The following is a 24,347-nucleotide window of genomic DNA, read 5'->3' on the forward strand; positions in this document are numbered from 1 at the left end:
CTTTCTTGGCTGTAAAAAACAAAGAGGAGAAACCCCCTGAAAACAAACGGGGGTCAGGGTGGGGGCAGGTAACACAGCCCCTGTAGTCACGTGCAGAGTGAATTGGAAACCAGCTCTGGAGTCACACTGCCTGGGACTGAATCCCACTTGAGTGCTATGTGACTTACGCAAGGAACTTAAACTCTCTGTAATGTTTCCTCATCTGTGAAATAGGGATAATAATAACAGGACCTACCCCCATAAACCAGTTGTGAGGAAATTAAGCAAGATACTTCTGTATATGTGGAGGGTTCAGGATAGCACCTGATACATAGTAGGTGTTCTGCATAACTGTATAAATAACTGTAAAAAGTTAGATGCTATTGTTACTGCTCCTTGAGCCTCCATTGACCCCACACTCCCTACCCAGGTCATGATACATGCTTGGAAGACTCAGATGTCTGTATGCCCAGAGCCTAGCCTCGTGCCTGGGACTTACAGAGTAAGAGTTGTGGCGGGGGGGAGGGGCGGGGCAGCAGCAGGAAGGGGAATTGCTCAATACACACTCCTGGAAATATTAATATTGTGAAGTGGATGCATGCAATGCACTGAGCCCCCCTTCCCTACAAACTCTCCCTACTACACCCAAAGCAGCTCCTCCAGGACTCAAGGGCTGGTGAATGAATCTTTGAATGATAAATATTCCTATTTTGATGTCCATTAATAATGAGCTTGTGGGCAAGATGAGTCATCTAGACATGGTTCACGGATATCCCTACAATTCCAGAGCCACAGAGTCAACGATCCTGGACATTCATTCATTCAACAAACATTAACTGGGTGCGTGGCAACCTACTGATTCATGAGTTAGAAGAGGGTAAAATATTATGTAGAAGCCATACTTAATGTTATTGGACACGTGTTCCCTAAGCGCCTATCCTCTGATCTTGTGCAAACTATACTTATGTGACCTTGTTTATGAATTAATGAGGGCCAGCTAATCCTTCAGAAGACTCCAATTTTAGGTTTGCGCAAAAGCCCTTCAGCCTTTGCAAACGAGGACCTGTCTTTCTGGGTTGAGCTAACTCCTCTGCTAGTTAAAAGCTTTCTGTGTCTTTAAAAAGGGGAGGCATCCTGTCAAATGGTCCCTAAAGCATAGGCTGAAGGCGCGTGAAGTCCCACCCACTTTCTATGACGTCCTGCATCCCGGCTCCTGATTGCCCGCCTGAGACGTCAATTGCGGGGCGTGTGTCTTCCTGGGACACAGTGGAGGTCTAACCTTTGGTTTGCGGAGTGGTCGGGTGTATTCTCCGCCGCCCCCACGCCCTCGAGGTCCCCGCCACCGAACCAGCGGCGGAGCCCGCCCGCGCCTCCCGCGGCACTCCCGCACCGGATCGCTCCTCGCTGGGGCGGGACCTGGCCTGGCGGCTCCGGTCACTATGGTCAGTGATCGTGGGGGATCGCGAACGGGGAGCGGGCAGGGGGCGCGGTGGGCGGGGTCGCTGTCGGAGCGGGTGCACCTGCGGGACGGGGGTTGGACGCGAGGCTCAGCCCCCAGACCACCCCCGCCGCGTTCCGAACCCCTGAAATACGGAGTCCGGACGGATACTGGGGGCCAGGTCGCGCCCCGCTGTCCCCCGTGGACGTGCAGCTGAGGAGGTCCAGCTCGGCCCCGAGTCCCCGCCCCCAGCGTGTCCGCCCCAGTTGGCCCTGGGCGCCGCCTCGACGGCGCTGGGTGGGCGCCCTCGACGGAAGCAGGGACAGGGAGGCTGCAGCGCTATGGGTCGCCTCCTCTTTGTTAAGTAGCCCCCCAGTCAGCAGTCCACGGCCCCTCCCACCCGAGGGCTCAGCCGTCAAAGACCAACCCACTCCTGGCCCCTGCCCCAACCCCACGAGGGGATCTAGGAGTTGCACAGGGGACCAGATCGTCTGTCCCTGCGGGCGACTAGTCCGTCTCCATTTTTGGAGTCGGGACCCACGTGGAGAGGTTGCCTTAAGTTGTGAGGCACATGAGTTAGGGGTCGGGGAAAAGAAAATACTCAGGAATCCCTGATGGAGAGTCCTGTCTGCACAGAACGGGGCCCAGAGACCCTCTGAGCCAGGCTAACCCTGGGCTTGGGCAGGTGGGGAAACTGAGGTCAGACAGGGAAGGGCTGGTACTGATAGTGGTGGTCCTGGGACTTGAACCCAGGCCTCTGGACTCTCAGTTCAGTACTCTTTGTGTTACATCAGCTCACCTTCCAGGTTGCCATGGGGTCAGGCATCCTGCAGGGGACTGGGTGGGATGGCTGCCTAAGACCCTTCAGCCCTGAGCAGGGGGGAGCCTGTGGAGTGAGGGCTGAGTGGCTTGAGTCGGGGCCACACAGCCCCAGGTTCAAGTCTCACTTCCACCTCCTGGAAAGCAAAGAGGCTTTGGTTGGTCCACTCTCCCCCTCAGCACCGTTTTGCACATCTGTAATGGGCTGCTGTGAGAACCATGTGAGATGATTAGCTGGAGCTTTTCCTGTGACAACAGAGTCCTGGAAATGGGTGTGCACAGATGCCTGGTTCTTCAAGCTTAGCCTCCTCTCTCCTATGACTGGGCAGGAAAATGGGTCACCGCAGCAGGATGCTGCCAGGCTGGGGCATGGGTCAAAGCCTGGTCATGGCCTGGCATGATCTGGGTGTGGCATAGGCAGCCAGGGCACTCGAGCTGGGACTGTCCTTGCCAAGCCAGCTTGGGGCGTAGCTGGGGGCCTCTGGGGCATCTGGAAGCACCAGCTTCCTGCTTCCACTTGGTGCCCAAGGGTTTACCTGGTTGAGCTGCTCCTGGAAGGCAGCCCAGGTGTTTCTGCATCACCCACCAGGGAGGGATGGAGCTGGGGTAATGATGGGCTTAGCCACCCGGGAGCTGGAGGCTGGCATGCCCTCTGGCCACCACTCGGCAGCTGAGAGCACAGCAGAGGCGGTAGCCGCTCTTTGTGCCATGCAGTGAGGCCGCTCACTCTGCCCCCTATGTGCCCTAACTCAGGAGACTGGAAGTTAGAGGGCAGGTGGGGTCCAAAGCCCTCACACCTCACCGGGGGCTTGAGTGCCTTGGCAATGGATGAAGTGATTAACCCACTAAAATAGGATGTCTGTCTGGGAATCACAGGGGTGGAGGCAGTGCAGGGTCTGTCTGTTCCCTTCCCTTCACGTGGCATTTATTGAGCACCTACTGCATGTGGGGACCATACTGGGCCCTATACTGCATGGTGGGTTTTTATGTTGAACCTGCATTGTGTGGATGGTGGTGAGTGTGTGTGTGTGACAGAAGGAATATCCTTGGAAAATACAGCATCTTCTTTGCTTTCCTGTTTCTACATCACTGGGCTAAGCTTGAGGAAGGGCCCCCCGTGGAAGACACAAAGCCCCTTGGGAAGGTAGGGGTGAGACAAGGACCAGGCCTCTGGCAGGGAGTGCAAATAGCGAGGAGTCTCATGCACTCAAGGTGCATTTCATGTTTGGCGAATGAATGAATCAGACATAAGCAGGAAAACCACAGGGGCCTATTGTGCTTTGTTCTGTTATTTGTCAAACAGGTCCCCAGTGGGCGCCTTTGTCAGGCCTGTGCTGGGCACTGTGACACTAATGAGAAAGACAAGGTGCCCGCCCGCTCTAGGACCTCACTGCCTGCTGGCCAAGACAGCTGGACACAAGCAGTGTCTGAGCTACAGGTCATGGCCTAAGAGGCCTAAGGACTTTGGGAGCACAGTGAGGGGTCAATATGCTCTGAGGGAGTGGGGGTGTTGGAAGGTTCTGCAGAGGAGGTCTTTTGAGCTGGGGGAGGTCTTTTGAGCTGAGTTGAAGGATGTATATGAGTGTTCAAGAAGGATTTGGGAAGGGTTCATTCCTTCTGGTGGGTGCGGGGGGAAAGTGGGCTATCAGGCTTTGAAGCATGGTCAAGAATGGGGAAAGGTAAACAGCCTCTGAAGATGCAAGGAGATTGAGGGAGGCAGGGAAATTGAGTCTGGAAAATTCGGTGGGATCAGGATGTTCTGTGCAGGGCCTCACTTGTGCTATGGGGTTTGGGTTTTATTCCACCAATAAGAGGGAAACCATAACATATTTTTGACAAGTGAGAGATGGTTGACTTGGACGATCTCTCTGACAATGAAGTGGACACAGGGTTGGAGGTAGCCAGGCTGGAGTCAGAGCCTGGCTAGTCCCGTGCATGCATCTGTCTATTCATTCATGCAGTGTGTGAGCTTCCCGGGCTGCCATTACAAAGTACCACAAACTGTGGTGTAGAGCAACAGAAATGGATTCTTACAGTGCTGGAGGCTGGAAGCTGAAGATCAAGGTGTCAGCAGGGCCATGCTCCCTCTGAAGGTGCTAGGGAAGGTTCTGTTCCAGGCCTCCCTGCAAGCTTCTGGTAGCTCCTTGGCTTGTGGTTGCAGAACTCTGATCTTCATGGGGTGTGCTTCCTGTATGCGGGTCTGTGTCCTAATTTCCTCTTTTTATAAGGATACCAGTTGTATTGGATTAGAGGCCCACCCTACTCCAGCATGACCTCATCTCAGCTAATTACATCTGCAATGACCCTGTTTCCAAATAAGATCCCATTCTAAGGTACCAAGGATTAGGAATTCAACATATGAATTTTGGTGGGGGGGACACAGTTCAACCCATAACACTCAGTATACATTTCTGGAACATGGCTGTGTGCCAGGCACTGAGAAGCCAGCATTGACAGGCAGACAAAGTCCCTGCGCTCATGGAATTGGCATTGCAGTGGAGGGAGCCGTGCAGCACGCGGGTAAACAGGCGAGCCTATTAGATCATGCCCTGAAGAAATAAAGGTGAGAGGGATGGGGAGGGGCAAGGGAAGGCCTTTCTGAGGAGGTGACTCCACCTGCATCTTGGGAAAGGCAGAGGAAGAATCCAGGTCGAAGGAGCAGCCGCGCAAAGGCCCTGAGGTAAGAATGAGTGTGTCTTGTGAAGGAACACAGAGAGGGCCACATGGGGTCAGAGCTGGGAGGTCATTGTCAAAAGATTGAGTCTTGGCCTAAGTGAGGGAGTCCACTGGAGGGCGTGGAGGAAGGCACGCCCTTGCTGGCTAAGCAGCTTGTATCGGCTACTTGTGGAGAATGGACTGGGATGGGGGCAGGAGTGGAAGCCAGGAGGTCCTTGGGCAGATGTTGGTGCAGCCTCCCTGGGGGGAGATGATGGCAGCTTGGACCAATGGGGAGGTTGAGGAGAAAGGAGTGGAGAAGCACCTCTGGGTCTCAGCGTGAGCTCTGCCTGGATGGAGGGGCATTCTGGGGAGCTGGAGAAGCCTGTGGGGGGTGGGGGGCGAGGTGGGCAGGAGAGCAGTCAGGGACATGCTAATTCAGTAATGTTCTCAGACTTCTGAGTGGCGAGTGGCTGTGGAGTCAGAGCTCTAGGGAGAGGTCAGGCCCAGAGAGGAAGCTGTGAGGGTCTGTTGGGAGGATGTTGTATGAGTTCAGGCATATTCTAAGAGGGAAGGCCAGGGCCCAGGTCAGGGGCTCTGCAAAGCCAACCAAGAACTGACCCAGGGGGTGAAGCCTCATTGCAGGGTCTTGTCACTTTTCTTAGTGGAGCAGCAGACAAGGGACATGTAGAAGCCTAAGCAATGGTCCCAGTGATGTCCATGTCCTAATCCCCACAACCTGGGACTATGTTACCGTGGCGAGAGGGGCTTGGCAGATGGGATTCAGTTAAGGATTCTGAGTTATCCAGGTGGGCGCAATGACATAATCACAAGTGTCCTTATGAGAGCAAGGCAGAGTAATGTTGGGGGAGGGGGGCGGGTGCGTAAGCCAGGAAACCTGGGAGCCTCTAGAAACTGAAGAAGAAAACAGATTCTCCCCTAGAGCCCACAGAAGGAACGCAGCTCTGTCGCTATCTTGCTTTAGGCCAGCAACACTCCTTTCGGATTTGTGACCTCCAGCACTGTCAGATCATAAATTTGTGTTGTTTTGAGACACTACATTTGTGCGCATTTGTTACAGCAGCCACGGGAAACTCAGGGCACTTGGCTGCCCCTAAATCCATGGCTTCCAAACATTTATCATCGCTCACCTCATCAATACAAAACCTCTGAGGCCAGGTGCTCATGCCTGTAATCCCAGCATTTTGGGAGGCCAAGGTGGGAGGATTGCTTGAGCCCAGGAGTTTGAGACCAGCCTGGGCAACACAGTGAGATCCCATCTCAAAACCAAAAAAACAACAACGTTGAGCACTGCATGCATACATATGTCATATATCATACCCCTGAGTACACATCTGAAGGGACATTTCCTCCAGCCCCTGGAGCAGTCCACAGTGCTGGGCCCATGGCTGCAGGCTGCTTGAGGAGTCCTTGGGTTATGTGGGCAGGTTTCAGGTATATACAGAGGCTTGGGAGGGAAAACCAGAGGAAAGTGGGGACTTGTACTTTCCCTAAATTTGGAGGTAGGGCTTGGTCCATGGATTAGGGATGGGGTATCAAGGGCAAGCTCTCCAGCATCATGGTGGGAGTTTATACCCTGGCTCTTTCATCTCAGCCGGTGTTCCAGGGATGTAGGAGGAAGGACCAGCAGACAGATGTAATACCGTCTCCCACCAAAGACTCAAAGCCAGTCTGAACACCAAGCCCACGTCCTAGCGCTTTCTGCTAGTTCCCAGGGTTACTGGGGAAAAGCAGTGATTAAAGAACATCCTTTTCTCACTTTGAAATATATTCCTCAACGCAAGCTGCTAAATCTGTTTCCAAGCCGCAGTGCTATCTGACTTAATTAATTAGCATCTACTCGCAAACCAGCAATTAAAGGGCTAAAGTCCTTTTAGGTGGCCTAATTAGGTCTGACAGGACATTGTCAAGATGTGGCCTGTCCTTTCTCCATAACATCCTGGAAATTTTCCGCCATGGTTTAAAAAGCAATTACAAATGAGAGCCAGCCAGGTCAAGCCTCATGCCTGATTTATGGGCTAGTAAATCGAGGGTGTGCCTGGGGTTGTCCCAGGAGCTTGAGTCTCTGGTCTTGCCAGGGGTGTGGCCAGGGCCCTGCCAGTGGGGAGTGGCAGGGGACCAACTTGGGCGGAGTTGGATCATTCTGGAGGTGCCAGGTGGGGACTCAAAGGGCCAAAGTGAGAATCCACTTGTCCCTAGGTCCCCTAATAAGCACATCTGGGACCCCTGGGGCCCTGGAGCTAGCCCAAGGTTCCATCACCTGCACCTGCAGATGGAGGTAGCCCACCCGTGAGACATTTGTAAGCAGGGGTAGCTCTTAAATAGTGTGGAGTAAAGGGAAAAAAATCTCCAGAATATCTATAGACTAATATTATGCAAACTTAAAAGGCACGCATACTTACAAGTCTGTATTTTTTTTAAAGGCAGATGCATTTCATTTATACGAGGTACCTAGAGTAGTCAAATTCATTAGAGACAGAAAAGTAGAAAGGTGGTCGCCAGAGATTGGGGGCAAGGGGATGGGGAGTTAGTGTTTAATGAGTAGAGATTCATCATAAGTACGTGGAAGAAAAAAATGGGTATGGGAGTTTCAGTTTGGGAAGATTAAAAGTTCTGGGGATGGATGGTGGCGATGGTTGCACTCTTGTGTGAATGTACTTAATGCCAATGAACTGTGTACTTAAAAATGGATAAAAATAATAAAGTTTAGGCTATGTATGTTTTACTATAATCATAATAAAAAACAAATATATCTAGAAAGACATGCCATAGAAACTACCTATAGAGGCAAGGGGGGATGGAGGAATGGAAATAGGGATCAGGGATGAAGGGGACCAAAACCTGAAAAAATACCTTCCTGAGGCTGGTTTCCACAGCATGTCCTGAGAGTATGGTGAGCTCAGCTCTTAGGAGCTGAGAGGGCTCTGAATCGCTATGTAGTATTTTCTTTTCTTTTCTTTTCTTTTTTTTTTTTTTTTTCTGAGATGAAGTCTGTTGCGCAGGCTGGAGTGCAGTGGTCCGGTGGTCACGGTTCACTGCAACCTCTGCCGTCTGGGTTCAAGTGATTTTCCTACCTCAGCCTCCCAAGTAGCTGGGACTACAGGTGCCCACCACCATGCCTGGCTCATTTTTGAATTTTGAGTAGAAACGGGGTTTCGCCATTTTGGCCAGGATGATCTTGAACTCCTGACCTTGTGATCCGCCTGCCCCGACCTCCCAAAGTGCTGGGATTACAGATGTGAGCCACCACACCCGGCCCTATGTAATATTTTCCCTTAACTTGGCTATTTTAAAGAGCTTAAGTAGATTTGTCAAAAATGCAAAGTTTATGTTAATAGAGCAAGTGGAAACCTAACTTGACTTTCCTGGCATAGGTGCCACCCTTGTTCCTAATCCACCTTTAAATATTCCTCATTTTAACTGGTTTTGTTTGTTTGTTTGTTTGTTTGTTTTTTGAAATGGAGTATCGCTCTGTCGCCCAGCCTGGAGTGCAGTGGCATGATCTCGGCTCACTGCAAGCTCCACCTTCTGGGTTCACGCCATTCTCCTGCCTCAGCCTCCCAAGTAGCTGGGACTACAGGCACCCGCCTCCACATCCAGCTAATTTTTTGTATTTTTAGTAGAGACGGGGTTTCACCGTGTTAGCCAGGATGGTCTCGATCTCCTGACCTTGTGACCTGTCTGCCTTGGCCTCCCAAAGTGCTGGGATTACAGGCGTGAGCCACCACGCCAGGCCCCCTCATTTTAACTGTTGATGGCAGTTTTCTGCATTGAAGTACTTATCTCTGCATGTTGAAGATTAATTGCTTAAATCCATTCCACTCCTCCGTTGATTACCTTCTCAGACACTGCAGAGGAAATGTAACAGATTTTGTGTCCTCCTTCCGCCATTTTGGTTTTGGTTTTGGGCAGTCCACACACCAGCAGTATTAAATATAGTTGTTCTACTGTTTGATCTATGATTTAAAAAGACCCAAGCCACCATTTTAAGTCAGCTGTCTATAAAAACAACAAGACTTTTATATAGTATAAACAAATTGTTAGATAAATAATGAGACTTTGAAATGAAGTCAGAGCATGAGTGCAGAGCAGGTGCGCTTGCTTTTCAGTATTACCTGTTTGTCCTTCTACCATCGACGCAAGGCAGCAGAGAGCGAGCTTTCTTTCTGAAACGTACAGAATCCTATGAATATTTGCTGTATTAGCACGCAGTTATGAGTGCCAAATTAATTGTACAACTAGCAATTGTTATTATGCTAGTAATGTCAATCTTTCATGATTTAGAATAGACAAAAACATGTTAACTTTTTATAAATTTGCCTTTGAAGTCAATAAATCTGGCTTGGTTTAAGTTAAAAGAAAAAACACAAATGAAAATGGAATGATTTTAAACTCCGAGTCAGAGGCCTGCCCAATCTGGAGAAGAGAGACTAGCAAAGTAGAAAGGAGTTCAAGGTATGCTAGAGGCTGTCTTTCTCCTTGACACGATTAGAAGACTTGAAGGAAGTGGAAAGGCAAATCACTTTCCTTCCAGATATCACTGATGTATTTTACCGCCGTGTCTGGATATTGCCTGTAAATCGTGTCCTGTTCCACCTGTGATGAGCATCTCTTGGGCTTGAAAACTCTGTTGTGGACACTGAGCCCCCAGGATCAGAAGCTGGATGGAGAACTTTCCTGGGGGAGGCCTCAGGGGCAGGAGGTCGGGACCTGGCCTGTTGATAAGAAGGCCCTGGGCTGCCCTGCATGGAATGTCCCTTTGTGTTTAGCAGCCTTGATCCCTCAAGACCTCTGCGTTCTGCCTACCTAGCAGTTTGGCATGGTAGAATTTCCATGGGCTTCAGAGTCAGATAGATCTGCCTAAAATTGCTTCTTAGCACAGGGCACGTGACCTTGTCAGTAGAATGGGCATAATACCCATCTCAGGAGGTAGTTGTGAGGATTCAGTGAGATAATGGGGACATGTCAGCCTCTCTCCCCGAGCCTAGCACATAGTATGTGCACAATAATGGCACCTGTTATCACCTCATACCTCTTGGGCCTAGGGTAGCAGATCGCCAGATCATCTTCCATGTGTTGACTTTCAGCCTCACACTCGCAGGGTGGCTGCTGTAGACATTGCATCTGCACTAACGGCGGGAAGAAGTAAAACACTCCCATCTCTGTTCCTTTTATCCAAAACCAAAAGCTTCCCCAGAAGTCCCCAGCAGACTTTTCATGGGTCCAGCTGGCCAACCTCAGCTACCTGACTGCCCATAGCTGCAAGGGAAGCTAGGAAAATGGGAAAGAGGTAGGATTGTTGTGACTTACCCAGTCATTTTTCATTGTGTTGTGGGATTCCATTAGTGGGGAGGAAACGGGTCGCGGCTGATAAGGCAGAAGCCCTCGGCACCTGCCCCCAAGTGTTACCTGATTCCTCCTGATGGTTTTCCTGTTGCTTTGCCAGCCCGCACTATGATGTCAGGGCAGAAGGAAGGAAGGAGTCTGGGGCTGGATTAATTTAGCAAACAAGGGTGGGTACAGCATGGAAGCTTCTAGAAGCAAAATCCAGAATCCCTTCTTCCAACCCCCCAAGTGTTTGCATGCCCTGTTTCCACTTTCGGAAGCATTCTTCATCCAGTTCTTCTTCTTTTTTTTTTTTTTTTGACAGAGTCTTGCTCTGTTGCCCAGGAGTGCAGTGGTGCGATCTTGCCTCACTGCAACCTCTGCCTCCCAGGTTTCAGAAATTCTCTACCTCAGCCTCCTGAATAGCTGGGATTACAGGCACGTGCCACCACACCCAGCTAATTTTTTTTGTATTTTTAGTAGACACGAGGTTTCGCCATCTTAGCCAGGCTGGTCTTGAACTCCTGATCTCGTGACCCACCCACCTCAGCCTCCCAAAGTGCTGGGATTACAGGCATGAGCCACCGCGCCCGGCCAGCCCATCCAGTTCTTTAGGACAATGGATTCATCCTCTGTTTTTAAGCTTTCTTCTGGGAAGTTGCCCTGAATCCCATGTTTGGGGGAGATCATGTTTGGTGCCACCAGAAAGGGAGAAACGGAATAAAGTGTAAGTTCAAGGGAGAGCCCAGGACCGACTCAGATGAGGTGAGGAGATCAGGGAGGCTTCATGGAGGAGGTAGCTTTTATGCATTTGTTTGAAGAATATCTCACCCCCTGCTCTGTGCCAGGCCCTTGGTGAATGGAAGATGGCAGACAGTATGACAAGCTGTCATCCAGGCCCCCTAAAAACACCCCTGCCCAGTCCCAGCTTCGCCCCTGACCTGATACTGGATGCAGGGTCAGGGCCAGATGGAAGTTTGCAGTCTGTCCCATGTGGAGGCAGGAGCAACAAAAGTCATTGAGGCCTCATTATCCAGTCTCATGGTCCAGCTTTCTGCTTCTGTGTGCTGAGCTTTGGAAAAAGCTAATCATCCAAAATCCAGATCTATTTCTTCAGGTGAAGAAAGGGGTTTGTAGCGTCAGAGGACTCCTATCTGAGCAGGATGGTATTGGGTTGAGATCATTATCTAGTCAGCGATGAGGCTGAGAGGCTACCAGGGAAGGCCACTGTGGCCAATGTGACATGAAAAAGGCCAGTTACAACTGCATGTCAACAATGATGGTGATAAATGGATGGAAAACTAGATTTCTATTTACAAAAATCCCAATTAACAGTGACCATCCACAGTACTCTATTGCATAAAAATGGTCTCCTCTGGTTGTGTGCAGCAGCCAGCCTCACTTGTTTTAAGCTATAAACTGTAAGTGGCTTTAACACCATTTCTCTCACAGTATGTTCATGCCGCAATCAAAGCGGCTTTGGGTGGGTTGGAGGCTAGAGATGCAGCTCTCGCTTGTTTGAGCCCTGCTGACAAGATAGCACAAGGCGGAGACCAGGCCCACGGGGAGCTGGCTGCTAGAACGAGGTATCTCCTGCAGTTTCCTTCACCCCGAAGCTTCCTTTTGCAGTTGCCTCCTCCCGGCCCGCCAATTTCTTCGCAGGCCTGGAGAGACCCTGCCTGTAGGAGGCTTGTCTTTCTGGGTTGGAATTGAGCTAGACCTAGAGCTGGGTTGTAGTATAAACTTTCTCCGCTAGGTGGTGCATGAAGATGCCCTCCCGCCCTGTGCTCCCTGAGCTCAATCTCTTGACACCTTCCCTGGCATCTCCGTGTACCAGTGCCACACAGTGCGGCCTCTTCTGGTGACCTTATCACCCCCTATCTTGATTGTTTTTCTCTGTAGACTGTGAGCCTTGTGGGTGGGGGAGTGCTAGACGTTCCTCCTTCTGTATTTCCAGCATGTGACACAGTGCTGGGCATGTGGATGTTCAGGAATTGTTGGATGAATCAAAGAATGAATGAATGAATGCATGAATGAGAGAGGAGGGACGGAAGGAGACAAAGGGCCTTATCCTCAAGCCTGAAGGCTCATTAGGTTCGAGGTACACATTCTGTGAAATGAATCAGGCTTCAATAACAAGATGAGTTTCCTTATAACCAGGGCTATCTCTTCACGATGGCCCTGACCCTGACGATCCCTGTCCTAGAAATGTGGCGATCCCAACAGGCGTCTAGGATGTTGGTAACATACTCCCAGCATGAGAAGGTAGGAAGGTCCCATTCATTGTTGTCTGTAACTGGCAGTTCAGAGGCCACCAGCTTGCGGAGTCCCATCCGTTGCTTTTGAAATTGTCACAGTATTTCTTCCTTCCCTATCTTCCAGAGTGAAACATCTTTCAACCTAATATCAGAAAAATGTGACATTCTATCCATTCTTCGGGACCATCCTGAAAACAGGATTTACCGGAGGAAAATCGAGGTGAGGCAGAGGGCAGGGAGAAAAGCATCCTAAAATAAACAGGCTGGAGTTGGGAGTGTAAAGGTGATGCCTCTTTGAAGGCCAATAGTTTGGGCCAGGTTCCTGGGCAAATGAAAGGATTCCTAGGATATTTCGATGTTGGACATTTGCCTTAGCAATACATCCTTTCATTCCAAAAAAAAAAAAAAAGGATTTTTTGTTTAAAAGTTTAGCACTATCCTAATGTTTTATTTACTCACTGAGACTTCACTACAACTCTGTGAGGTAAGTACTTTTATTACGCCCATTTTACAGCTGAGGAAACTGAGGCACAGAAATTAAATTGTGGCCATTTAGCTCATGAGTGGCCAAGCTGGGATTTAAATCCAGGCAGCCGAGTCTCAAGCCACATTCGTAACTGCTGTGCCAGGAGACCTCTTGGAGGGAAAGTGTACTCCAGTGAGGCTAAAGGGATTTGTGGGAAGGCTGCAGGGATCGCTCACGGAGCGGTGACCCGTGGGTAGCCGGAGGAGCTGGGTACCCACTCTGTCCCTCTGGCAGCAGGCCCCGGCTGCTCTCTGTACTCTGCAGGACTTCCTTTCACTGCAGGACAGGCTTGCTCTGGCACTGGCCCCACAGGCCCTTCTCTTTGAGTTCCTCTCAGACACGCAGCACCATTGCTGGACCCCGTTACTTATCCTCAGAGACTCTGATGGGTCCAGCTTGGGTCAGATGTCCATCAGCAGCCAGGGGTAGTGGTGTGGGCATCATGTGATCGGAACGCCGCTGCAGGGGCACTTCCAGGACAGGAGCTGGGCTCTGCAGCCCGCTGATTTTCGTGTCTCCCGGAGCCCTCCTGGGAGAAGAGCCAGGGGCTCCAGAGAGTCCCTGCCTCCCCACTGCCAGCTGGCCTCAGGTGGGCCCAAGTCAGCTCTGAGCCTTCTCATGGCTATGGGGGGAACACGAACTCCCAGACCCCTTGAAAACCATCCTCTGCTGTCAAAACACTGCTTATAGTCCCATGAGGCAGGAAAGGGGATTCCAGGCCAGTTCAGAGGGACACCTACTTATTGCTAGGAGTGGAGCTGGAGCCTACCCCTCCCTCCCCTGCTCACACATGCAACCCCCCAACCCCTACTTCTGCTGGCTCCCGATTCTCTGTGCTGCTCCCCCAGGAAGGCTTCCCCAACTTCCAAAAGCCAGTGCAATGCCACTGCCCTGTGGCACCCAGCCGTGCACTCCTTCTGTCCTCACAGTGCCACTGTCTAACTATCTATCTTCCCTCCCGGACTGTAGGCTGCCGGGGGGCAGGGACGGACACACAGGACAATGCAGTGTATTTTTATATCAGGGGGATGAACGAGGGTGGGAGGCTGAGGGGATAGCAGCCTGAAGGGAGGGAGCAGGCATTTCCTGGGAGAGATGGGGGGCACCTGGCTAGTCCCAGCACCTAAACCACACAGAGCTATTATTGGTGCAAATGCCCACATTTCTTTCTGTCCCCTTCAGGAACTCAGCAAAAGGTTCACCGCCATCCGCAAGACCAAAGGGGATGGGAACTGCTTCTACAGGGCCTTGGGCTATTCCTACCTGGAGTCCTTGCTGGGGAAGAGCAGGGAGATCTTCAAGTGAGTGCCGGGGCCCCTTGGGCTCTCAAGGCTATGTTCTCTGTGCTAGGTCAGCCCCAAGTCTCTCGGAGGTTTTTGTTACACTCGGGCTGGTTAACCCAGAGAGTGAGCTGAAGGGCTGCCTGGCAGAGGCGTTTGATGTTGGGGGAGCCCAGCTGCCTGCTGTGGTGGAGTTGGAGGCAGCCAAGGGGTGGAGGATGGAATCTGTGGCCTCCCAGATGCTTTCCAGCCTCTGCTTCCACCACAGGCCTGGGTCAGCCCAGGTAAGTCGCGTGGAGCAGGTGCTTCGTGACCCAATCTGAAAAAAGAAAACACGAACAAAAAGAAGCTTTGCCCCGGTGTTCGGCATAATTCCTGTTGACCTTGGTTTAGAGTGTGTGTGACCCAGGCATTCAGCTGTCTGGGCCTGGCCCTGAGGTCATGCTGGAGAAGGTCTGTGTCCAGAGCTGCCCCTATCCTCTCGGCTAGTTCAGGGTTTCTCATACCTGAACATTTGTACAAGGCCCCTGATTCTCTAGTCCATAGCAAGATACAAAAAGCAAAGACAAACAAACCCCTGAGACCTGGCTAGGACGCAAATTCCTGTTCAGGGGGAGCAGGGCAGAGCCGGGACTGCTTTCGTCACTGCCTCCCAGGAGATGCTGATGCCGCTGGGCCTCAGACCACGCTTTGAGGAGCAAGGAGCTAAGAGACCCACCTGGCTCTTAACCTTTGGGGGTCTCAGAGCCCTTAGAGGCTTTGGTGAGGGCCGTGGGCCCTCCTCATCTGAGACCCGCACCCAAATGCCCTCTGGAAACAGTACGGGGGGCAGTGGGTCACAGAGCACTTCTTTGGCTAAGGCAGGTTTCTCACCAGCGGCATGACTGATGTTGTGGGCTAGATCATGCTCATGGTGGGGGCTGTCCTATTGTAGGCTCATTAGCAGCATCCCTGGCCCCCACCCATGAGATACTAGTAGTAACCCCTTCCCCAAGTCATGACAATCAAAACTGCCTCCAGACACTGCCAAGAATCTCCTTTCGGCGGAAAAAAAGTTGACCCTATCTGGTTGAGAACTACTAGGTTAAGGCCATCATCTCCTGTTCAAAATATAGATGATCTCAAAGAGGGTAGAAGTTGAGCCATCTATTCCTTGGCTGAACCGTTCAGATTGTTTCCCCAGTGACAGACTGGCAGAGCCCCTTATGATGAAGAGTCAGCTATCTCAAGCCATTCCCCTCCCCAACTTTCTCAGAGCCCTGTGGGAACCAGCGCAGCACAGTGCAGGGATTATGACCCCAACGTCATTTCCCTATGACCCATGTGCCCTGGAGTTGTGCCACGCAGCAGCCCTGGGCTCTGAGGTCAGACCTCACTCTCTTGCTTACTTGCTGTGCCACCTTGGGCAAGTGACCTGACCTCTCTGGTCCTCAGTTTTCATGTCTGTGGAAGGTGGACATTATAACACACTTCAGGATGCTACTGTGAGGACTCAGTGGGTGATGCTGGTCAAGCCCAATGCCTGCATCTCTCTCTGCACCAGCCCACGTGCTCTGTTCACCTTTCCTCTGTCCTGTCTCCCTGCTCGTCAGCACACACGGGTGCCATGCTCAGACCCTGCTCTAGGCTGTGGGGATACTGCAGTGAACAAGAGAGACAAAAATCCCTGCCTTGTGGGGCTTGCGTCCTAATGGGAGAAGATGGACAGTACATGAGTATCATGTTTGAGGTGTCAGATGGTGATAAGTATTGTGGGAAAAATCAAGCAGGAAGGAGGCCGAGGAGTGCAAGGTCTGGCGTTGTCTGTTTCAAGTAGGGTTGGAGAGGTAAGGGCGGCAGGGCACATAGCACCTCAGGCCTTTCTAAGGACCTTGGCTTTCAGCCTGAAGGACGCGGGAGCCACCGAAGGATTGTGCAGCACGGGGACCTGCCCTGCTGGCTGCTGTGTGCAGGACAGATGGGGGCGGAGACACGGCCAGGGAGATGTGGTTGGCGAGAGATCCAGAGGAGGAGATGGCCGTGGCGTGAGCAGGTGGATGCAGTGGGCATGGCAAGAAGTGGGCAGGTCTAGACACCTGTGGAGGTGGCAAAGACAGGATTCGTGCCTGACTCACATGTTGGACATGGCAGAGTCAAGGATGGTTCCCAGAGATTTGGCCTGAGAGTTAGCAGGATGGAGAAGCCGTTTGCTGCAAGAGAGGGCTGAGGAAGATCAGGAGCTGTGTTTTGCGATGCTGTCTGAAATGTCCAGGAGTCATAGAGTGGGGGTGTCTGGTGGGCACTGGAGGTATGAGGCTGGCGTTCAGCAGGCAAGCCGGGGCACACAGGTGGTAAGTCAAACCACAAGGCTGCATGAGACCACCAGCATTTTCTCTTCCTTTTTTTAAACATTTTCTTTCTCTCTTTATTTTTTCTTAAGAGATAGGTCTTGCTATGTTGCCTAGGCTGGCCTCGAACTCTTGGGCTCAGGCGGTCCTCCCTCCTCAGCCTGCATCTTCTTACACAAAAACCGAGACCATGTCACTCACAGGCTTGAAATATGCTCCTGACCTCTAGGAGCAGTGGAAACCCCTGACACCAAGGCCCTCCACACCAGGCCCCTGCCCCTCCTACCCCATTGCCTGCCCACCCTGAGGTCTAGGCACAAGGACCCATTTATCCCACACATACCAGAGCTTGTAGGCATGACATGCCGCCTGATGCTGCCTTGGCCTAGGTAGCCCTGCCTCTGACCTGGCTGTGGGTTCTTCGGGCCCCAGGCAGGTTGCTTCACTCACTCCTCTGTAGCTCCTTTCCCCAGCTGAACAGTGGCCATAGCCCTGTCATGGACATTAAGTGATTGACTCGTGAGTACTTGGAACACTGACTGGGGTGTTCTGTGCTAGCTCTGATTGTCTGCATCATGCATCCTCCACAACCTGCTGTCTCCTTGTGTGCAGCGAGCCCAGAGCCACCCAGGCAGACACTTGTTCTCTGCTCAGTGCTGCTGCAGGGCTGGAGCAAGCGTGTTGCAGCAGTATGCTTGTTCCAGCCCTGGATCTGGCATACTTGCTCTAGAAGTATGCAAAGTACTTCTGTGTGCCAGAGGCTTGGAGAACACGTGCTTCCTTTGAGGGCAGCCACTGTTACTACCCAATCTTACAGATGAGCAAACAGAGCCTCATAGAGGTCAAATGACTTGCCAGAGGTCCCACACAGGCTTGTGTGCAGCCCCAGCTGTCTGAACTTGCCCCCCTGCCGAGCCCCAGTGCCATCCTTCCCCACATCCCTGGCTTGCCTCTTGGGGGTGCATGTCCTGGCCTGGGGGCTTGCCCCCTTCTAACAGGGCCTGTGACCGCATGCTGCTTATCTCTGTGTCCCCAGTGCCTGGCACAGAGGGGCCCACAAGTCACTGGCAAGGAAAGAATGTGGAATGAGGCAGAGGTTTGGGGGTGGGAGTAGGGGCAGGAGAGCTGGGAGCAGAGCAGTGCACTTCATGGCCATGCAGGGACAGAGTGGTCCGAAGAGGGTGCGGGCCCTTGGAGCGGCCCTGGAGGACTGCAGCTGCTTCCTGGAGCTGCTTCTAGTACTCTGGCCATGGGCCACCTAGGCCACAGCTCTAGACAGAACGGGGGTGCTGATGAGGGTGGCTCCTGAGCGAGAGGCATTAGTCAGCACTGACCATCAGATCCTTGCCGTGGCCCGGAGGGGAAACCTAGGTAGCAGGTACCACCGCAGTGGAGGCCTCATCCTCCCGGGCAGCCCTCCGTTCGCCCTCAGCACCCCTGCAGTCAAGGCGTCATCACCATCCACACCTGTGCCAAAGGGGAGCCTATGGCCAAAAGCCACAGGGAGACTTGACAGGGCTGGAGGGGACTGTGGCTAGAAGTCAGCACAGGATCCATCCCTCCAATCCAGGCACCTCACTCCGCAATCAGGACAATCTAGTCCTGGCCCAGGCAGGACTCTTAGATATGCCGGGACCAGCCAGGGGCAAGCGGCGTCTAGGCAAACACTCCTACTTCTGAGTTAGGAGACTGGCTTCCCGTCCACACCCACCACCTTCTCCCTCCTCACCGCCCCCTGTCCTCCTACAAGGCACTAGGCTTTTCCGGAGCACAGCAACTTCTGAGGTGGCCCAGGCCTCTGTATTCCCTTGTGAAACCTGCCGCCTCTTGGGTCCTGTGAGAGCCTCGTCTCCGTTCCTAGGGAAAGTAAGGGGCTGGAGAACTAGGTGTGGCTTTAGTGTTCTGCGCCTGCCAGCTAGTCACCCAGGGCCGCTCACCTGGTCCTTGTGGGAGGCAGCCCTTCCTCCATACCTCATTGCTGCCACTAAACTTGGAGTGTCCTGGAGCCAGGGCCAGGCCCAGGCCCAGGCCTGGGTTTCTTGCCATGCTCCCTGAGGGTACCAGGACAGGTCCCAGAAAGGGGCTGTGCCATGAGGGGGCCTGCAGTGGGTGCAGAGAGGAACAACCCAGCATGCACAGAGCAAAGGCCTGTGGAGCAGGTCCCCAAGGGTGACTTGGTGCTGGCAGATGCTTAACAGCCGGCTTTGGGCGTGCGGGAGGCCTGGTGTGTGTTGTCAGTCGATTGCTGTGGTGTCAGTATTCAATATTACCATGAGTGAGTCAAGCTGCCCTCATGAGGTCACTGAGTAGGGAGTTGGAAAAGATGCAAAATCACACACGCCCTTGTCATATCGTCTTTCTACCATGCATACACACACAATGCAGCTCAGTCACCAGGGCCCGGGGACTAGAGATGAGGTTGGTGGGCGCAGTGGGTTGAGAGGGGGATGCACAGTTGACAATCACAGCACACTCGCTGTGTTTCCCTGTAAACACTCAGTCTACCCCCCTGTAGGTTCAAAGAACGTGTACTGCAGACCCCAAATGACCTTCTGGCTGCTGGCTTTGAGGAGCACAAGTTCAGAAACTTCTTCAATGCTGTGAGTTCACCTAGTCCCTCCTTCCACACTGGCAGAGCAGACAGGAGCGGGCACTGGTTGGAGCCCCGCACAGCCCACAGCTCTGCTTCTCCGGGCTGGGGAAGGACAGAGGGTTGCTTCCTGCTTGTGGGGGTGTGTGGGCACAGGGAGCCCAGGGCCCTGCCCTCCCTTTGGGAGGAGGCACGTCCTCCACCCTATTCCATCTCCACCTTGTGCCTCCCTATCCAATTAGTGAAGGGGTGGGATCGAGGACTCTGACGCTTGCCACTCTGAGTGTGCATGTGAGAATGCAAACCCAGGTAGTCATGGCAGGGAGACCGAACTGCCGCTCCCTAGACGTGCCTCTGGCCTAGTGTACAAAGTCTTGCTAACCCTGGGTTACTTAGCTTAGGCAGAATCTCAGACTGATTTTCTACTTCAACCTGAGAATCTACAAATGAAAATGCACGCGAGGGCTTCACGCAGAGGGAGGGAGCGGAGGGAGAATGCAGAGGGAGGGCTGGGGCTCGCTTGGCCTCCCTAGCTGAGGGCCGGGCGGCGCAGTTTTACAGTGTGGTGGAACTGGTAGAGAAAGACGGCTCAGTGTCCAGCCTGCTGAAGGTGTTCAACGACCAGAGTGCCTCAGACCACATCGTGCAGTTCCTGCGCCTGCTCACATCGGCCTTCATCAGAAACCGAGCAGACTTCTTCCGGCACTTCATTGATGAGGAGATGGACATCAAAGACTTCTGCACTCATGTAGGTGTTGGGGTCTCAGCCCCAGCCCCGGGTTCTGCTCCTGTGGCCCTCTCCCACAGACTGCAGCACCCATCTCTAGCCAAGGGACTTGGGTGTCACGACTGCCCTTGCAATTCAAACAGAGCTAGGTCAGCAAGCTGCAGACAGGTCTCACCTGAGCTGCCTGAGCTGTGTGGCCTGAAGCAAGGCACTTCCCTCCCTGGAGATTTCCCATCTGAAAAATAAGGGATTTGGACTGGCCTGTTTACAAAACCGCAGAGTCACAGTCCAAGAGTTACATTTGCTTGACGTGTTTATGATGCGTGGTATTTACCCGAAAGAATTGCCAATATTTGAAAATTAGGCACTTTTCATAGGAATATTTGGATTTCTGTTGGCAAATCAGAAGATCCAGCCCCCAGGCCCTTGCTCGTGCAGGACAGTATCAGCAGGCACTAAGCAGCAGCTGCCCTCTCTATGTGGGACGCACGCCTGCTTGCCACCGCCTCTGCCTCTTCCATCGTCTCCGCAGCATCCGGACTGGCACCCTCACTCACCAGCCTGGCCTCTGCAAACACTTAAGCTTGAAAGGCACCCCTGGATGTCAGGGTGCCTTTTATCTCTAAGATTCTTCGATGCCCAACCTGAAAAATTTCTGCCCCCTTTCCAGAGCCGTCTAAAGTAGTAGCCTGCTCTCAGGTGTAACAACAAGGTCTAGAATGGAAAAGATCCAGGTTCGATTCTTGCCATTGTAGCGATTTCTAGCTGTGCTGCCTCTCAGTGAGGCTGTTTCCTGTGTGACATGAGAATGTCCATACCCAACTCATGGGAAGTTGTGAAGATGATGTCCCAGCACAGAGGCTGTGACCATGACCCTGAAAGCCAGAGTTGAACTCACTTATCCTCTGCCAGGCCTCCCTCCTAAGCTGGTTTCTTTTCATTTTGGCTCCCTGCAGGAAGTGGAGCCCATGGCCACAGAGTGTGACCACATCCAGATCACGGCATTGTCCCAGGCCCTGAGCATCGCCCTGCAGGTGGAGTACGTGGACGAGATGGATACCGCCCTGAACCACCACGTGTTCCCTGAGGCCGCCACCCCTTCCGTTTACCTGCTCTATAAAACATCCCACTACAACATCCTTTATGCAGCCGATAAACATTGATTAATTTTAGGCCATGCAGTGGAACCTGTCACCTAATGGGACTGCATTCTGAATGGAACATTCCGGCTCTTCAATTTTTTAAGCAATTTAGACTGTAGCAAGAAAATGTGCAGCCTTTTGGGCAAAGCCCCTGGAACGAGGCCTACCCATTATGGACTGTGGTAACTTGGTGGTATTTTTAGTATTTATTTTAATGGAGGATCAAATGCTTTCTAACTGGGCCCCTGACAGTTCCCTGTGAGGCTGGGTGGGTTACCTGCCCTCTCTGGAATTGTTTCTTCAACTGGAGGAGGGTCCTGCCTATGTTGACATTGCATTGTAGAAAAATGGGGCCTCTGGTTTCTCTTTACCAGGGGCAGTGCCTCTCTGCGGGGGAGGAAAAGCTCAAGGTTAGCTGTCTTAATACAAGTGACTTACCAGGCCTACAGAGTCCAGTCCAGTCATTTGTTGGACTGGGCTCTGGCAGATGGCCTGTTGAGGTCAATTTGAATGTGAGGGCTGCGGTGTGGTTTCAAACATTCATGATGGATGTATTTTCCTACCCCTAACTTAACGAGAAAAAAAAGACTTTCTTTTTTTGCCAAAGTCCAGAAAAGGGCCTTTAGCCTTTAGCAGGAGCTTAAATTGTTGGGGCCCCTCTACCTCTCTCAGGGCCAGAACTGCCTGATTTTTGGTGGATGAGACTTCAGGGTTCTGCTGTCAGCCCCACCTGGACAGAGGCTTACAAGACTAGGGTCTGGAGCAGAATCTGTGTATTTCTGTCTGGGACCAGGAAGCTGCAGCTGTCCCAACATCCCCAGCAAATCCTAGAAGTGGAGTCTGGGTACTTCACGGAGAGAGGTGTCGGCACGCACAGCCGTGGACCCAGCTGAGCAGAGCAGATGCTTTGCAAGCTGCCCCTGGCTGCTTTCTCCCTTTCCCACTTCTGCTCTCTTTATGGACTGGTCAGAGGGTAGGTGGGAAAGAACAGACAAGCCATGTAAGTTGGCAGTGGGGAGATTTCCGCTGTGGAAACTGCCTGGGAATTCAGGCCAGCAGCGTCCTCATTCGGCCACCTGGCTATGCCCCTTAAATAAGCCCCTCACCTTGCTGCCTCAGGACCTTCAAGATTCCATCCGTGGGCTGGCTGGCGCGGCGGCACCAGTGAGGCCCCACACCCTGGCTGGGCGGAGGTGCTGCTAGCAACCTCTCTTTCTCTGTAGGAGGAAATGGAAAATGCAGCGTGTGGAATTGCCCTTTGGGGTCCTTCCTTAATTGAAGGCCACCTTCTCACAGGTTTCATTCTGCAGGGATTTACTGGAATCTATTGGTGCTGCTGCGTGAGTCTGCTGACAACCTGACTACACAAGGACTGGGTAGCAGACTTCTCAGAGTCCTCTTGACACAAATGTCCGATTTGTGTCACTCTTCTGCCTTCGTGAAAAGCCAATAGCACTCTTAGATGTCAGGGGATTTTAGTTCCAAGCAGGGCCCCTGGTTTCCATGCTGCCCTCAGTTGGAGTTTGGATCCAAAGGCTCTGGCTAAGTCATTATGTCACTTTTTCATAGGAATGTAAATTTGGCCATCACCTCTGAATTTGTTCAGTACCCCACCATGGTCTATGAGAAGTACACTGGAAGCGTGGGGGAACACATGACATGATTTGTAAATAGCATCATCTTTGCCAGACAAGTCTCCAGAGGATCCCTGTTTCCCAACTGAAAGGTGTGAACGGACATACACATGGCCTGGATGACACCTTGGCTGTTCTGAGGGGCTGTCAGGTGGGCTTTGGGCCTTCCAGCTAGGCTCTCAAGCACAGCAGAAGCCTCACTGGCTGCTATGTCTCTGTATCTGTGGCTTGTGTGGTAACCTCAGAAGCAGAGCTGTTTGGCAGACTGGCTGGAGAAATTCCCTCTGGGAGACTTGCCTGTGCTGTGCTTCCAGGTCACAGAGCCCCCCAGAAGCTCACGGGGGCCCTCTTCCCAGGAAAGAATCTATTCTATCACTTCAGAATCAGGACACTCAAGCTCTGGCAGAGGCAGGCCAAGTTACTTTCATGGTCTTACCCTCTGCTTTTCCCCTTTTTGCAAAAAACCATCAGCCAAATCCGAACCATTGCCCTTGTTCCCCCGACATTCCCTCTCAGATTTGTCTCAAAGGGAAAACACAGTGGATGAAAAGGTGTGGCAGGCTTTGGCAGCTTATTAAAATCTAGTCATCTGTCGATGTTACCTTGCTTGTCCACAGCAGCCAGTCACCCTGGCAGTCACACTTCCTGGATAATTCTCTACCCTCACCCCACAGAGCCATCTCTCTCCAGACCAAAAGCTGGAAGGAGAGTTGTTTTGGGAGCTTGTTTTTACAACTGCACGTTTATTATGATACTTTCTCTCCAAAGGAAACTTTATAAATCAATGGGAACAATTAGCAACAGAAAGAGCACAGTCCCTGCTTTTGACTGGGTTTCTATTTTAAGCACAAATGAGATCTCTGGAGCCAGAATGCCAGGGTTCAACCCTCAGCATTGCCACTTACTAGCTGTATGATCTTGGCCAAGTAACTTCACCTCCCTGAACCCCAATTCCAAAGTTTGTGAAATGGCGACAATACCTATGTATCACTGGATTATTGGCTAAAATGTAATGAGATTCCTTGTGTGAAAACAGCTATTCTACCTGACACTCATCGTATGGGCTCTACAAAGGGATGTTCCCCAACCTGTTCTTCCCGACAGGAAGCACAGGGCACTGCAGATGGGGCAGCATGTCACCTTGGCAGTGACTCTGTGGCTTCCCAAGCAGGAGTGTCAGGGGAACCATTAGACAGAGTCTAGGAGCCAAATGCATTGCCACCCTGAGCAGACATGGGAGTGGGGAGGGGGCTGTGACTCAGTGAGTGACTTTCAGGGGCCCCAGGCCCTGCGGGATGTAGGCCAAGCCCTACAGCTTCCCTGGGCAGTAAGTAAAAACATTCTCCTAGCATTAAAATGGTTTCCATAACTACTTTTGTCCTGGCTTAATACTGGGTTCCTGGCATGCAGCCAAGAACTCTGCTTTTCCGTGGTGCTTATGTGTTGGGTAGATTAGCTGGGGAGGGATATTCCTTGTTTAATGGCAGATCCAGGACACTCAGGAAGCTCTGCCCATTGACTTCACCTTACCAGGCGAGAGCAGCACTACTTGGAAGGCTGCTCCTGTCTTATAAAGCCTGTCTACTTATTAGCTCCTCCACCGAAAAAAGGAGAAGAATTTGCTGT

At 52.1% G+C, this 24,347-nt stretch overlaps 1 protein-coding gene across 1 annotated transcript; it reads left to right on the forward strand.

The window, feature by feature from the left end:
* The first annotated feature begins 1,220 nt into the window (after positions 1-1,220).
* On the forward strand, positions 1,221-24,090 carry OTUB2 (OTU deubiquitinase, ubiquitin aldehyde binding 2). Its single transcript, XM_005562092.4, has 6 exons — positions 1,221-1,421; positions 12,620-12,715; positions 14,204-14,322; positions 19,144-19,228; positions 19,772-19,966; positions 20,902-24,090. Exons 1-6 carry the CDS (start codon positions 1,419-1,421, stop codon positions 21,106-21,108), a joined length of 705 nt encoding a protein of 234 aa, XP_005562149.1. The 5' UTR covers positions 1,221-1,418; the 3' UTR covers positions 21,109-24,090.
* Positions 24,091-24,347: the final 257 nt, after the last annotated feature.

Source organism: Macaca fascicularis, chromosome 7 (assembly GCF_037993035.2).
Source record: "Macaca fascicularis isolate 582-1 chromosome 7, T2T-MFA8v1.1".
Lineage (NCBI taxonomy): Eukaryota > Metazoa > Chordata > Mammalia > Primates > Cercopithecidae > Macaca > Macaca fascicularis.